The sequence below is a fragment of the Triturus cristatus genome, chromosome 7 (assembly GCF_964204655.1).
Source record: "Triturus cristatus chromosome 7, aTriCri1.1, whole genome shotgun sequence".
In the NCBI taxonomy this organism is placed as follows: domain Eukaryota; kingdom Metazoa; phylum Chordata; class Amphibia; order Caudata; family Salamandridae; genus Triturus; species Triturus cristatus.
Window position 1 is genome coordinate 631,364,663 of NC_140590.1, and position 16,950 is coordinate 631,381,612.

The 16,950-nt window shown below is 48.0% G+C and overlaps 1 protein-coding gene across 2 annotated transcripts in view; it reads left to right on the forward strand.

Annotated features, from left to right (window-relative positions):
• Nucleotides 1–16,950, forward strand: part of CEP95 (centrosomal protein 95) — a 717,939-nt gene that overhangs the window by 498,279 nt on the left and 202,710 nt on the right. For both annotated transcript variants that reach the window (XM_085617251.1, XM_085617252.1), the window contains exon 15: nt 10,316–10,408. In XM_085617251.1, the coding sequence (XP_085473377.1) occupies nt 10,316–10,408 (93 nt within the window). The remainder of the gene's footprint in view (nt 1–10,315; nt 10,409–16,950) is intronic.

The following is a 16,950-nucleotide window of genomic DNA, read 5'->3' on the forward strand; positions in this document are numbered from 1 at the left end:
GAGCATATGGAGATGGGCAATTCCACAAAAAATCTTTCTCCTGGCCCAACACGTCCCAGGAGTCCAAAACACCGTGGCAGATCTGCTCAGCAGACAAACGCAGCAGACCCACGAGTGGGAACTTTACCCACAAGTTCTTCACCCGTTCTTTCAGAAGTGGGGGCATCCACACATAGACCTATTCGCCACCCACGAAAACAAAAAATGCCCAAGCTTTGCCGCCAGATATCCACACCCATTGTCCGAAGGCAATGCGATATGGATGAACTGGTCAAACAAATTTGCATACGCTTTTCCACCTCTCCCACTAATTCTATTAGTGGTGCGGAAGCTACAGCAGCATTCCCTAACTCTGATCCTAGTAGCTCCAACATGGGCCAGACAACCGTGGTTCACCACACTACTGGAACTCTCAGTAGTACCACACCAAAAGCTACGCCTCTCCCCATGCCTCCTGTGAGAAGTTGGCCTGATGTATGATGTCACTAGTTCTAGTGTACACCTTATATCAGTCCAAATACCCTTATGGTGATTGGTTGTAAAGTCAACCTTATAGACCAGCTATCCTAGTGGTAGCATGGACAAGAGCAGTCTTAGGCTAAACTCTGAATGGCATGTGAAGCCAGCTGTGATACCATATATAATCCCTTGAATACCAAATGAAAGGACACCACAACAGATGTATATATAAAATAAAGTGTATTTATTCTAGTCAAACCCTCAGCACTCTTTATGAGATTCGAGGTAAGTACAACACAGTCTTATTTAAGCATACATTAAGTCACACAGGTAAGTAATACAGTTAGGCCCTAGGGGCCACGCAAACCATATACTAAGTAAGTGGTATAAGGACCACTGTCACGGAAATAGGATAGGCCTAGGCCTAGGGAATCGCTGGGGCTACACTACACTAGCAACAGTTAGGAAGTGGGAGGCCCACGGGATTCAGGTGCAGAGTGGAAACACTCACGCGTAATGCGTATAGTCGATAGAAATAGTACAGTTTAGAAATAAACAGTTTAAGGACACTTCTGAAGCAGCTAGAGAGTCGAGACTCAGAAACTAGACCCTAGGATAGTCACTACCCTTGTGAGCACCGAAGTACCCAAGTTACCTAGCCCACGGGCTGCGGGTGCATAGGTGTGAACTTGCGTCGGGTTTCGTCGTGGACTTCTATGGATGCCTGAAGGAAAGTTGCTGACAGGCAGTCAGTGAAGAGTGTCCGGTGGATCCCAAGGCTGGGATCAAGAAGAGAGGAGACCTGCAAGCAGAAGGGACAGAGTCAAGGTCACTAGCCAGTGACCACGTGGAACCAGGAAGGAACCAGGCGATGTCGTGAAGATTGCAGGTGAAGGTGAAGCTTGTCGCTGCAGCCACGAGGACCAGGGAACGTCGAGGACGACCAGGACCAGGAGGCGAGCTGTCCCACGAAGGCTCTTGCTGTCGGCGGCGTCGAAGTTGGACTAGGACTCACCAAGCCTTGGCAAGCGGAACCCACGAAGAACGGAGGACTTGCTTCTGGTGCAGACCAGGAAGGTCTGGGGTGCTTCTCTTTTTCAAAGAAGCAGGAGCCAGTCTGGAGGAGCCAAACCAGCGGTGAAGATTTCAGGATGCGTCGTCACAAAGGCCACTAGCCAGCGGGCAAGCAACCGGACAGACGCGGCAAGCAGGAAAATGCAGAAGGGCCCCACGCAGGACTCGTGGAGTGTGGGGGGCTGATCTTCGGTGCAGATGGTGATTGGGGTTGGGGCTTCTCAATCCCCGGTGCACAACTTCGAGGGTGCCTCAGAAGCTGCGCTTGAAGATACTAGCCACTTTTCCCAGGTAGCCGGTCCCACGTCTCTCGTCGCCTCCACGGATCTCAGCTCGGCTGTGGATGTGGATCAGGGTCGGAGAAGTCTGGAAGTCAAGGCTCTGGTCGGGCTCTGCAGTCGGTCCCTCGTAGAACTTTAACAAAGCAAAGGGTAGTCTCTTGATGGTGCCTGTTTGCACAGGGTAGCCACTCCTTGGCCACAAGGGAGATTCTTCAGTCTTCTTCTTTCGTCGAATGTCGAAGGTCCAGAGTTTCTGTTCAAGTTGCAGGTTCAGGATAATCTAATCTCCTGGGGCCCAGCTACCACTCTTATCCAAATCTGGGGGGCTGGGCTACCTGCTAGGTCACGCCTTATGGGTGGGACCTGGGAGGGGGGTGGTTACACCCCCTTTCCTTTGTCCAGTTTCGCGCCAGGACTGGGGCTGGAGTGCCCCAGCACCGGTTTGAACTGGACTATGCATGGGACACCTTGTGTGCCCCAGGCATGTCTCATTCCTTTCAGCCCTCCCTGCCCCAATACACTAAAGTCTGTCTGGGAGGTGCTAGCACCTCCCCAAGCAGGAAACCTATTGTCCAAGCCTCCCTTGCCAGGATCACTCCCAGCAGCAGGAGGTCAGACTTGTGTCTGTGGCAGCGGCATCCATTTTGTGATGCTGAGGCTTTGGTTAGAGTTAAACAGCAAGGTAGGATTTTAACATGTCTCTCCCTCTAGAAGGGGGGAATAATATCCTCCTCGCCAGAAATGGTATGGGGGTATTATTCCAAAGTGTTAGACACCTTACACGACATGTTTTGATAAAGCCAAACCATAGTTACCATAACCGTTTAAGATTATAAGGCACTTTAAGAGTATATGGTAGGCTATATCATAGAACAGCTATACGGACATGGTTCCGAAAGCTGCAGACAGGCTCAGCTCATGCTAGAGCACCATCTCACATGTTACCAAGCACTCTGCCTCCAGGATTGTTAAGGCCTGCCATAGGAGTGACTGATAGGTACACATGTGTCTATATATAAGGGTAGATATAGGCATACTATATCTAAGCAAGGGGTGATTACACGACCTTGCCCCAGCTGAGTGATCAGCCAGTTGTGTCTGATTGGAAGGCCAGACCAGGGGTGGCATAATACATGCTGCAGCCCCTGGGAGGCCTAGGGTACACCTATGCCCTGGGTACCTAGGGTACACTGTACAGGGTCCAATAAGGTGATCCTTACCAATTGTGTATGTACCTAGGGTACATGGAGTCCATTTTAAAGAGAGAGCAGACAGCCTGAGACCCTGAATGGCAGGATCTCAGGCCAACTAAGTCGAAAAACCAGCTAGAGACTAGGCAAAAAGTTGGGGGTAACCATATTCAGATATCCACCTTCCTACACCTCCTAACCCAGAACCATGGAGAGATCAGGCACCCGGACCCAGCTCAACTCAACCTTGCGATCTGGCTCCTGAGGTCCTAGAATTTGGATACCTTAACCTTACCCCTGATTGCATGAACATTATCAGGGAAGCTAGACGCCCTACTACTAGGGCGTGCTATGCAGCAAAGTGGAAAAGATTTGTTGTTTACTGCCACAACAACGCAATCAATCCCTTAAATGTATTCTTACAACACATTGTATGTTTTTTACTCCATTTACAAAGGTGTAACCTAGCATATACCTCCATTCGGTTACACCTTGCTGCAATTGCTGCCTATTTACAAAACAGGCAGCACCTCTCACTTTTCAAAGTGCCTGCCATCAAAGCCTTTATGGAAGGCCTCAAAAGAGTAATTCCACCCAGAGTGCCACCCTCATCTGTTTGGAACTTGAATATAGTCCTCACACGGTTTATGGGACCCCTTTCGAACCATTACATAAGTGCGTGCTGCAATTCCTCACATGGAAGACAGCTTTTCTAGTGGCCATCACTTTCCTCAGAAGAGTTAGTGAAATACAAGCACTCACTATACAGGAACCTTTTCTTCAGATGCATCACAACAAGGTTGTACTCCGCACCAATCCCAAATTTCTACCCAAAGTCATTTCTCCATTCCATCTAAACCAGTCGGTAGAATTACCAGTCTTTTTCTCGCAACCCCAAACAGTTGTGGAAAGAGCCTTACACACACTGGATGTTAAAAGGGCTTTACTTTACTACATCCAGAGAACACAACCTTTCAGGAAAACCAAACATCTATTTGTTTCCTTCTCCCCACCACACAAAGGCAACCCTATTTCCAAATCAGGGATAGCTAGGTGGATTGTAAAATGCATACAGATTTGCTACCACAAAGCAAAACAAACGCTATCGGTTCCCCCTAAAGCCCACTCTACAAGGAAGATAGGGGCTTCTATGGCTGTCCTAGGGAACATACCACTAGATGACATCTGCAAAGCAGCGACATGGTCAACACCACACACCTTCACAAAACATTACTGTGTAGATTTGCGAACCAAGCAACAAGCTAGTGTGGGCCAAGCTGTACTACAAACACTGTTTCAGACAACTGCAACGGATGCCGGTGGTCGCCGCTGGGGTTGGGTACTGCTATATAATCTATGCACAGTGTATAATCTGCAGCTCATTTGCCTCGAACGGAATATGCTACTTATCAGTATGCATCCGTTCTTGGCATGTAGAGCTGCAGATCTTTACACGCCCACCCGCCTCCCCGGCTGCCTGTATCCGTTCCAGTCTTATCTTATTTAGATACAATACACATGGGTTTCTTTACTGTTACTACTACGCTCCATCTTTCCCTGCTGGCGAAAAACAATCTGAGGATGGAGCCGAAGCCCATGCGCAATACTAACCAGAGGAGGAGTCACCGACCTCGTGACTCCCAAAGACTTTCCAAGAGGAAAAACAAACTGAAAACATCCGGGCCCAACACCAGATGGCGATCTATGCACAGTGTATAGATCTGCAGCTCTACATGCCAAGAACAGATGCATACTGGTAAGTAGCATATTCCTTTCAATTGTTGTTTTTGCCCTGTCCCATGAACTATATTGTTTCACAGGGGGTCCTTGATTTTCACATGTGTTTTTCACGGTGTGGGCATGCACTCAGACACAACAGAGGAAGACTTTCTTTTAGATACATTTGAACAGTCCCAAAAAACTGTACAAATACTACCGATGATTAAAGGTGTCATTAAACATGCCCCTGAAATATTCAAAGATCCTGTACGAGCTAGGATTCTTAATCCTAGAATCGATAAAAAATATAGACCTGTCCCTGACGACCCTGCGTATATTAAAGGACAGCTGCCTTTGGATTCACTAGTGCTTTCCACCGCTAGGAAGCGCGCCAATTCACAAACCTCCGGGGATGCACCACCCTCGGATAAAGAATCCAAATTATTAGATGCATCAGGCAAAAGGGTAGCAGCCAATCACTGGCGCATAGCTAACACTCAAGCACTGCTGGCTAGATATGATCGGGCCCATTATGACCAGCTGGAGACCCTATTACAGCAATTGCCTGACCAATATAAAACTCAAGCAAATGACCTAATTCAAGAGGGCAAATTAATAACTAATGCCTCCATTAAATGCGCCCTTGAAGCAGCAGACACTGCCTCTAGGCCCATTAATACTAGTGTTTTGCTCAGGTTACGCATTTCAGGCTTCAAGCAAGAGGTCCAGACAGCAATTCTAAATCAGCAGTTCAACCAAGAACAACTTTTTGGACCGGCTGTGGACACTGGCCTCGAGAAAATGAAAAAAGACACAGAGACTGCAAAGTCCATGGGAGCATTGCAGTCTCCACACACACGTGGCTCATTTCGGCGATCCTTTTATAGAGGAGCCTCCAAAAACGTTGGTGCAGATACCTCATCTTCGTTAAAAAATACCACTCAAACATCCTCCAATAGAGGATATTTTAAAGGAGGATACCGGGGGAATAACAACAAAGGGAGAGGCCGAGGTAACAACAACGCTCGCACCTCCCCTGCTAATAAAAACGGACTTCCCTCCACTCCCCCCAGACCATTCCACTCTGGTCGGGGGAAGATTATCACAGTTCCTACCTATCTGGAACTCCATCACAACAGATAAGTGGATAAGACCGATTATCCATTATGGTTACTGCCTGGAACTCAGATACCCCCTCAAACATACCACCCAAGCAGCATCCAATGTCCACAGAACATCTTACACTTTTAAAACAAGAAGTTCTCTCACTGCTTCAAAAGCAAGCCATAGAGCCAGTCCCCTTACCACATCAGGGAACAGGGGTTTACTCACTGTATTTCCTAATCCCCAAAAAGGACGGGACTCTAAGGCCAATACTCGACCTCAGACCCCTCAATCTGAATATACACTCCGATCATTTTCACATGATCACTCTACAACAAGTGCTTCCACTGCTGCAACAAGGAGACTTCCTTGCCACACTAGATCTCTTAGGACGCCTACTTCCACATTCCCATACATCCTGCTCACAGGAAGCATCTACGGTTCGTAGTGGACGGACAACACTATCAGTTCAAAGTCCTTCCATTCCGAGTCACCACGGCACTCAGAGTATTCACCAAATGCCTTGCAGTGGTAGCAGCACACTTAAGGAGACAACAAATCCATGTCTTCCCATATCTAGACGACTTGCTAATAAAAGCCAAGTCATTCAACCAATGTGTTCACCATACTCATCAAACTATCCAAACATTGCACAACTTGGGGTTCACAGTCACCTACACCAAGTCCCATTTCCAGCCCTCTCATGTACACCAAAATCTAGGGGCCACAATAAACACTGCCACAGCTCTAGCATATCCCAGTCCAGCCAGAATAGCCAGTATACAAGTTCTCCTCACCAAATTTCAAACTCAACACACTCTCCCAGCCAGAGTGTTCATGCAACTCATAGGCATGATGGCATCTTGCATATTTATTGTACCTTATGTAAGACTTCAAATGCGTCCCTTACAAGAATGTCTAGCACATCAGTGGAATCAGGCTCAAGGTCAACTTACAGATCTGGTGTTGGTGGACAGCCGCACACATCGCTCTCTGCAGTGGTGGAACACAACAAACTTAACCAAAGGGCGGCCGTTCCTCGAACTTGTTCCACAGATAGTACTAACAGACACATCACTCACAGGATGAGGAGCCCACCTCCTCAATCACACATCCCAAGGAAAAATGGACCACTCAACAAAAAGTGCTCCATATCAATCATCTGCAACTACTAGCAATATTCCTAGCACTAAAATCATTCCAACTACATGTACAAAACAAGGCTGTCCTCATCCGGACGGACAACATGACAGCCATGTATTACATACAGAAAGAAGGAGGCACACATTCTCTGCAGCTGTCCCAGCTCGCACAGAATATTTGGAGATGGGCCATCCCACAAAACATATACCTGCTTGCGGAACACCTTTCAGGAGTTCACAATCAGATTGCTGATCTGTTGAGTCGACGGACGCAACAGATTCACGAATGGGAGCTACATCTACAAGTTCTTCTACCATTCTTCCAAAGGTGGGGCCAACCAGACATAGATCTATTTGCCACACCGAAAACGCAAAATGCCCAACCTTCGCCACCAGATCTCCACCCCCGCTGTCCAAGGGCAATGCGATATGGATGAACTGGTCAGGCAGATTTGCGTACGCTTTTCCGCCACTCCCACTCATTCCACTAGTGGTACGCAAGCTCCGACAACAGTCTCTCATAATGATCCTAATAGCTCCCACATGGGCACGTCAACCATGGTTCACAACACTATTGGAACTCTCACTAGTCCCACACCAAAAACTACGTCTCTCCCTATCATTACTAACGCAGAACCATGGAGAGATAAGGCACCCCGATCCAACTCAGCTGAATCTGGCTCCTGAAGTCCTAGAGTTCGGTTACCTTAACCCTCCACCGGACTGTATGAACATCATTAAAGAAGCCAGGCGCCCTACCACTAGAGCTTGCTATGCGGCAAAATTGAAAAGATTTGCCATTTACTGCACTAACAATAACATTCATCCACTGGATGCGTCCATCCAGAACATCATTTGCTACTTAAAACATTTGCAAAGATGTAACTTAGCATACTCATCCATACGTCTACATCTAGTAGCACTTGCCGCTTACTTACAAAACAGACAACACTTAGCACTTTTTAGGGTCCCAGCAATTAAAGCCTTCATGGAGGGCCTTAAAAGAATCATTCCTCCAGATTACCACCCTCCCCGGTGTGGAATCTCAACATTGTACTTACTAGGCTCATGGGACCCCCATTTGAACCTCTGCATAAATGTGAACTTCAGTTCCTCACATGGAAAGTATCTTTCCTTATTGCAATCACCTCTCTCAGAAGAGTAAGTGAGATCCAAGCTTTAACCATACAAGAACCTTTCTTACAAATACATCGTAATAAGGTGGTTCTCAGAACAAATCCAAAATTCCTTCCTAAAGTCATCTCTGCATTCCATCTTAACCAATCAGTTGAGTTACCCGTATTTTTTCAAAATCGAGACTCCGTAGCAGAGAGAGCTCTTCACACACTAGATGTCAAAAGAGCTATACTTTATTATATTGACAGGACTAAATCCTTTCGAAGAGACAAAACAATTGTTTGTAGCTTTCTCCCCACCTCATAAAGGTAATCCCATCTCCAAAGCTGGTATTGCAAGGTGGATTGTTAAATGTATCCAAATATGCTACCAAAAGGCTAAACGCACATTGACAATTCCTCCTAGAGCGCATTCAACATGCAAACTAGGGGCTTCCATGGCTTTCTTAGGGAACATTCCCCTAGATGACATTTGTAAGGCAGCCACATGGTCTACAACACACACCTTCACTAAACCCTATTGTGTTGACGTTCAAGCCAAACAAGCCTCTGTAGGCCAAGCTGTTCTTAAGACACTCTTTTAAACTACGGCAACCAATACAGGTGACCACCGCTAGTGGAGACACTGCTGTACAGTCTATGCAAAGTGTGTGATCTGCAGCTCGTATGCCTCGAACGGAAAATGCTGCTTACCAGTATGCATCTGTTGTTTACATGTGGAGCTGCAGATCCACACACGCCCACCCACCTCCCCGGGACCTGTATCTGTTCCAGTACTGTCTTATTTAGATATATACACATGGACATCCTTTTCTTTTCTACTAACTCCATCATTTCCCATCATGGCGAAAAACAATCTGAGGATGGAGTCGATGCCCATGCGCACTATCGTTCAAGGGAGGAGTCACCTATCTTGTGACTACAAAGACTTCTTCCAAGACAACAATAAGGTGCAAGCATCCGAGCCCAACACCAGATGGCGATCTAATGCAAAGTGTGTGGATCTGCAGCTCTACATGCCAAGAACAGATGCATACTGGTAAGTAGCATTTTCCTTTTCACTAAATTTGATTTTTTTTTTAAAAAGATGCATCATTGCTACAAAATCAATCAATAAAAAAAAAAGGCGGGGGGACACCGCATTTTTTTCCTTTTTTATATACATTTATAGCAATCTCGGTACACCGCACTTTACTTTAACATATATTAAGCTAAAGTGCGGCATGCCGTGATTGCTACAATAGTAAATAAATAGAAAAAAACTATGACAGCCGCAAACTTTTTTACCCTTTATTGACGTTTGTAGCAGTGGCGGCACGCCAAACTTTAGCTTTAAACATCTAAATCATGGCATGCCACCATTGCCACAAAAGTCAATAAATCACAAAACAAAGGCAGGCAGACGCCACATTTCTTTTACATTTGCAAAACCAATAGCTCTCCATTTAACTAATGCAAGACCTATTGCATTGCAAATGCTTGTTTGATTTTGCTTAGGTGTAAGGTCCATGATGCAAGATTCAAATGTAATTTGCTTCTTTGTCAGCTCTTCTTGGCCTGCTTCTCTGTTAATCAATGGTCAGATTTGAATCTAAATTTCTTGGTCTTTATTTTTGGGAAGCCGGTCTAATGCGCCGTAGATGTGGCCACTTTTTATTGGCCGATAAACCACTTTGCCCAGCCTGCTTTGTTTATTTTTACCTGCTCAATAGTACCCATCCTAGTTGCAATGTGATAAATTACATTTGATTAAATTAATGCATTTTACTTATTAATTAATTGCAGAAATGGCTATCCTAGTACAGAGCGTTACCGGCATCATAACATTGTGGAAAAAAATTAGAAAAGAGTTTGTGATGGTTAAAAAAAAAAATCCCAAAAATGTAGCATTTCTAGGAGTTGAAAATGCTTGTAAAAATACAATTCTTGAGAAGACATTTTTACAATTATGAAATAGTCTTGCTCTTTCAAAATAAATACTTTTGCACTGCTCTCTGCTGATAGATCTGAGTGGCCTATTGTTAGATATATATTCACTCTTTGTGTGCTTTTCACTGAAATGTATCTGGGTGAAACTAAATCACAATTTTGACCTGTAAGGAAATGTCATTGCCTAATGCACCCTCCCCTGTAATTGATTCATTTTGCCACTGTTTCGAAACCGGCTTAGAAACAAACATTGTGTACAATTTTTGTTTTTGTGTGCGTAGCTTGTGACAAATGCATATGAAGAGGAAATAAAATCTTATGAAGAGAAGGAGAAGATCCAAATCTCAAAGTTAAAAGCAAAATTGAAAGAAAAGGTAGGTTTAACATCCAGTGAGATGAACTTGGGTTTGCATTTTGCACTGCTCAGTGGCAATGTTAGTCAATGAAAGAGATTAATGTAATCTGGTCATTTAGGAATGCTTCGCACTACCATAGGTAAGGAGGGGCATTTAGGTTTTGATGCTTTCTTTGTTTTAGTGTGTTCGTTGAATAGGGATTGTTTTGCACAGCTCATGTCCACAAATAAAATGATGGATGATGGCAGCATGAGTTTGTTGAATAGGGATTGTTTTGCACAGCTCATGTCCACAAATAAAATGATGGATGATGGCAGCATGAACAAAGTAAAAATCATCTGATAGAGACTTCTAGCTGCAAATTCCTTACCTTTGAATTTCCTAGGCGTCCGGCTGGATCCGGAAATGTTTGCTGAGCAATACCCCTTGCATGCGACATTGTGTGGCTCCATTCAGCTCCGCGTGACGACGTCGGCATCGGTAGCATCGGTTATGATGTTGCAGTGCCTATATAGGTGCCACCTAGGTGTGCGGATGTCAGTTCTTTTCTTTCCGTGCCAGTTAAGCGCCGATCCAGGAAGAGCTACCCCTCTGCTGCTTTTTGGCAGTCTTTTTCTTGACTTTTGGCGATATTTTTGGATTTGACTTCGTGTGCGAGCGATGTCTTTGAGAAAGACCGGTTTCAAACCATGTGGGACTTATTCCCGCATGCTGTCGGTCACCGATCTCCACTCCATATGTCTGTGGTGTCTTGAACGCGACCACGATTCGAAGTTGTGTTCTGACTGTTGGGCGATGTCCCCGAAAACCTTGAGAGAGCGAGCGATGAAGTTGCTTACGGCCTGGCAGTCGACACCGTCAAGCGATACTCCAAGGAGGTCACTGTCCCATTTGAAGAAGAGGAGGTCACGGGACCTCTCATGGAGCCATAAGTCCTCTTCCTCCCATTCGAGGTCTTCTAGTCACTCGGGGAAGAGGCACAAGAAGAAGAAGGCCAAGCAGACTTCAACTTCATCTCAGCTGGCGCCCTTCGTCGAGAGAGGTAACGAGCACCGACGCTCTAGGCACGGTTCTGCAGAAACAGAGCCTAAGTCGACTTCGCGCCTCCCACCCTTTTCGGGACCCAGAGCTACTCCCTCTCAAATTAAAGAGTTATACGAAGCCATGCGCCGGGTATTTGAGCGGAACGACCCCGTTGGTGAGCCCTCGGGCCCTGCTGGGTCAGTTGGGGCCCCTTCGAGTTTGACACCCTCAGCTCCGGCCACGGCGGGGACTCAGGAATCCGATACCGATCGACGCCGGTCGTGCCAACACGACCTTCCCCGGCGTCGAATCCGAAGTCCCCATTGGTGGCGCAAGCCCCACCCTCATCCCCGACGACACGGTGCCGGAACGGCATAGAGCGACACCGATTCTGACGTCGACAGAACCCAGGGGTTCTATGTTGTCGCCTGAGCACTTTGTGGACGTGCTATGCTCAGGAGAGAATTGTGATGAGTCTGGAGACCCTCTTGAGAACCAGGATATGTCTGAGGAGACAATGGACTGGTATGGGCAACTTGGGGAGGCCAGTGGTCTGGATACTTCCCCACACACTGGCATGCTCTCTCCACCTACAGTGGCTACGGAGGAGGGGGCGTCCTATGCCATGGTGGTTAAGAGGGCAACTGAGGTCCTGGGTCTGGAGCTGCTCTCCGTGCAGGTCAGTACTAATCTCCTGACCAAAGTGCTTCAGCTTGGGGCTTCCACTTCTGAACCCCTATTGCCCTTTAATGAGGCACTTACGGACGTCGTTCTAGGAACTTGGTCCAAACCTAGCACAGGGGCTCCTGTGAATAGTACGATTGCACGCCACCATCGCCCAATTCCGGGGGACCCAAAGTTCCTCAGCCAACACCCCACCCCAGAAAGTTTGGTGGTGCAGGCTTCTACCTCCCAAAGCGCATTCCCTTCTGGTCAGGGAATCCAAGAGACTGGACTCATTTGGGAAGAAGAGATTTCGTTCCTCTAGTCTGACATTGCTGTCTGTGAATAACACATGCTTATTGGGCCGTTTCTCCCACTCTCTTTGGGAAACGGTTGCGCAGGTGCTGCTACAAGTCCCGGAGAAGGCTCGGGCTGAGCTCTCCAAGCTGTCAAGGATGGGAGAGATGCAGCAAAATTCGCCATATGGTGTGGATTAGATACAACTTTTCGCTAGACAGGTCGATTTCAACGACGGTGGCCTTGAGACGCCACGCCTGGCTTCATACAACTGACTTCTCGGGGGATGTCCAAGCCAATTTGATGGACATGCCCTTTGATGGAACCAGTCTTTTTTTTATTTTTTAAGTTTTCAAAACCTTTATTGAGAATACCAAACATGGGCCAGAGCGTAGTGCCTACATCCCTGAGTGGGCCGGCATCGCACATGCAGTGCAGTTCAAAGCAGTGTAAGCGGGGAAGGGGCACACAGCAAGCCGCCTACAACCACATCGGGCCGGCTGCGTTAGATGAAGCATATTCAAGTAGTGTCAACAATGGCCCTAGACCAGTGCAGTTGGAAATTGCTGGCAGAGGAACAATGATGTTACCCATGTACATTCATTGAATTCCGTTGCCAAATCCGCAAGGCGACTGATTACCTCTGCCGAGCTCGATCTACCGAAACCAGTCTAGGTCTGCTCAGAGGCACTGTCAGTAAAACTATAGGCGGTGTATCAATAAACAGGAACCAATGAAGAAAAAGAGGGGGGGGAAGAGGGGAGAGTTGGAAAGGGGGTATGGTGGGGGGGCTGAGAGAGGCTGGGCATTGCGCATGCAGTATCCCACGCGCTTGAGAGTGCAACTGTGACGCAGCTATGTCACATCTCTAGTGATGTGCGGGGAGTGGCTGGTCACCTACAAGGCATCATGGGACTCGGGAATTAAGCTCTGGCGAAGATCTAGGGATATAACTCAGATTAACTCATCAGTGGGTTTCCAGAGACTATCGGGGTCTGAGGGGCGTACAACATCATCGAAAAGTCGTAGAGCCCGCAGTCTTGGCGGTTGCAATTTAACGTGGTCTATTCAACCAAGATGATCTACCAGGGGCTTCCACAATTTTGTATAGTGGGTATCTCGGAGCTGTAGGCGCGCTGTAAGTAATTCCATCGCCACTGTGTTCCACAGGCGGGTGAACCACACGTTTATGGAGGGCGTTTCTGCCTTTCCAGTAGAGAGCTATGGTCTGCTTGGCAGCACCAAGCATATGAAGACTAAGATGCCGATCTCGGCGACTCATGGCTCGTAGGTTCACCGGCCTGAGACCCAGAATGACCGTGGGTGGGTTGTCCGGCAGCGGGTAGCCTAGTACCTTCTTAATATGACTAAGGACCTCTTTCCAGTAAGTAGTCAAGAGTGGGCACGACCACCAAATGTGTATGAAATCCCCCAGGGCTGTGGTGCAGCGCCAACATAGGGGCGATGAGTTGGGGAACATTTTATGTATCTTGTGCGGCGTGTAGTACCATTGTGTCATTACCTTGTAGGCAGATTCCTGCTGGGGGATACTGTGAAAGGTTTTCAGTATTTCGCGCCAGAGGCGTTTCCACTGAGAGGGTGTAATGCCGGCGTCAGGCAGCGATTGCCACCGCTGCTGGTAAGGGTGAGGAGTGAGAGGTTGCGAGTGCTGAAGAACCAGGTAAATGCGTGATATTAATCCCCTGGAGTTATCAAATGTGCGGGCCAGCTGTTCAAACTGGGTGAAAGGGCGTGTAGCTGCTTGCGCTAGTGAGGAGTCTTGTATCCAGCTGGAATTCGTTTGCACTGGTCAAAGGTTCAAATTTTGCCTCCTACGAATAAATCCTGTATCGTTCTACAACCTGTCTCCATCCAATCCGCAATATAGGGCGGGTGGAGAGCAGGAGGGAAGTGGGGGTTGCGGGCAATTGGAGTATGCGGAGACGGAAATGAAGTGAGGCCTCTACGGGTGGCAAGTTTGTCCCATATCTCAAGCACTGTCCTGGAAGGAACCGCCATGTACGCACTACGTGAGCAAGCCTCTCTTGGGAGCCACGCCTGGTCCAGTATAGGGCGACAGGTAACCGCCCTATCCATATGGAACCATACCGGTATAAAGCGAAGGTGTGACGCCCAGTAGTATTCAAACAGGTTAGGGCAGGCTAATCTACCCCTGTCTCGCGGGAGCATGAGAATTTTGATAGAGAATCGCGATCTTTTCCCTCCCCATATAAATGCGACAAGTTCGCGTTGAAGGCCCTAGATTTGATGCTCTGGGATAGGCGTGGGCAGTGTCTGAAAGAGAGAGAGAATTTTTAGGAGGATTGACGTTTTAGCTGTATTGAAGCGCCCCAGCCATGAGAGTGGCAAGGACCTCCATGTGCGGAGATCGGCTAAGACTGCAGTTTTACACTCTTGCCAATTTGCTTGGAACCAGGTGGCCAGATCAGGAGTCAGATTGAGTCCTAGGTACCTAATGGTGCTAGTCGCCCATTGGTAGGGAACGAGAGCTTGTAGAGCCGGTATTTCGGCTGCTGGGATCGTGAGGTTAAGGGCCCATGATTTCGCGTGATTGATTTTGAGCCCTGAAACACGTTCGTAGGCCTGGAGCAGGGTGTGCAACGCCGGCAGCGAACATCTCGGGTTGGAAAATGTAAGTAAGGAGCAGGTTGTCCGCAAATAAAGCGATCTTGTGGTTAATGCCACCTATGGTGAGGCCGTGGATGTCAGGTGACTGACCAATCATGATAGCAAGGGGCTCTACTACAAGGGCAAATAATAAGGGGGACAGGGGACATCCCTGCCGGGTGCCCCTGAGGATGGAGATGGGTTGTGTAAGTTGACTATTGACTCGCACCCTAGCGTGCGGTGAGAGATAAGGGGCCATGATGCATGCTATCATCTGTGGACCTAACCCTATTTTCTGCAAGACTGCGTGGAGGAACACCCAGTCCACTCTATCAAACGCTTTCTCAGCATCGTCGAGAGAGAGTAGACAAGAGGATATCCCTCAGTGGCGCACTTTCCCTTCCAAATGCGCAACACGGCGCACGTTGTCCGCCCCTTGGCGCTGGTGGATAAAGCCCACCTGGTCCGGCTCAATGAGGCCAGGAAGGTGCGTGCGAAGGCGTTTAGCTAAAATCTTTGTATAGAGTTTGAGATCAGTATTTCAGAGAGCGATGGGGCGAATGGAAGAACATAGCGTGGGATCCTTTCCCGGCTTGGGGATTAGGGCAATTTCAGCCATGGCCATATCCGCAGATGGCCCGGCCGTGTCTGTAAAGGAGTTGAAAAGGCGCAGCATAGGCGATTGACGTTGCGGCAGAAAGGCACGATAGAATGAGACTGGAAGGCCGTCAGGGCCTGGTGTTTTGCCGAGTTGAAGTTCCTTAAGAGCGTTGGTCAGTTCCTCGAGCGTGATGGGTTCTTCTAACATTTGGGAGTGGTATGGGCTAAGAGGAGTCCACTCACAAGCATTTAAGGCATCCGATACTTGATCAGGTTCAGGGGCATCACGTGCATAAAGGGATGCGTAGTAACTTTGAAAGGCCTGCAGCTTGGCAGCTTCCGTAATGGCCCAGGACCCGTCTCCGAGCTTTAGTTTGGCAATGTGCATTTTGGCCGCTCGCATTCGGAGTCGGCTTGCCAGAACTGTGCCCACCCTGTCTCCTCCTTCGTAATATTGCTGCCGCAACGCAAGGAGGGCATGCTCGGCTTTGTTCGTTCTATGAGCTCGTAGCTGACCCCTAAGTATAGCTAAACGCTGCTTGTGTATCGCCAAGGGCTGCTCCTGGTCTAGTTTTTCAAGCGCCTTTATATCGCGTGTGAGCTTGTCTTCGAGCAAGCGGGCCTCCCGGGCCCGGTCTATAGCGATGGATGAGAGAGTACCGCGGATCGTAGCTTTGAACGCTTCCCAGAGGACAGGAAGTGGCGTTTCTGGGAGGTCATTGGTCTCGAAATAGGATGAGATAGCGGTCTTGATTTCCGCTGTGTCAACGGGGTCTCTAAGAATGTGGGGAGGGAACCTCCATCTAGTAGGTCGCCTGGGGCTGGTGAAGTGTTCGTGGATAAGGAGCTCAACATGTGCATGGTCGGAGATTGAGATGTCAGACATAGAGGCTGAGAGGACGTCCTTAACCAGAGAGTGCGAGACATAAAAATAATCAATGCGTGAATAAGAGCGATGGGCATGAGAGTAGAAGGAATGGTCGCGACTGTCAGGTGAGTGGTATCGCCAAATGTCCACCAGGCCCAGTGTTGTGATATGTGTCTTTGTTGCCGCCGACATGGCACCCACCCCGTGGGATGAGCCTCCGCTACGGTCAATTGCAAAAATAACAATTGATGGACAGAATGCAGAACAATGTCATACATTCACCCCAGTACAGAGATCTGGGCCTAAATCCATCGTTTTTTTGCTCACCATGCCATTCCAGTTTGAACCCAGCCATATGCAAATCAGTCTTGACCCTGTGCCCCATGGGAACAGTCCAGCCCGAACTGCCAAGCCAGGTCCTCCCTGGACTGGAAACAAGCATCCTAGGACCGGTTTCGGGCTTTCAGCCCTCGTCAGCCAG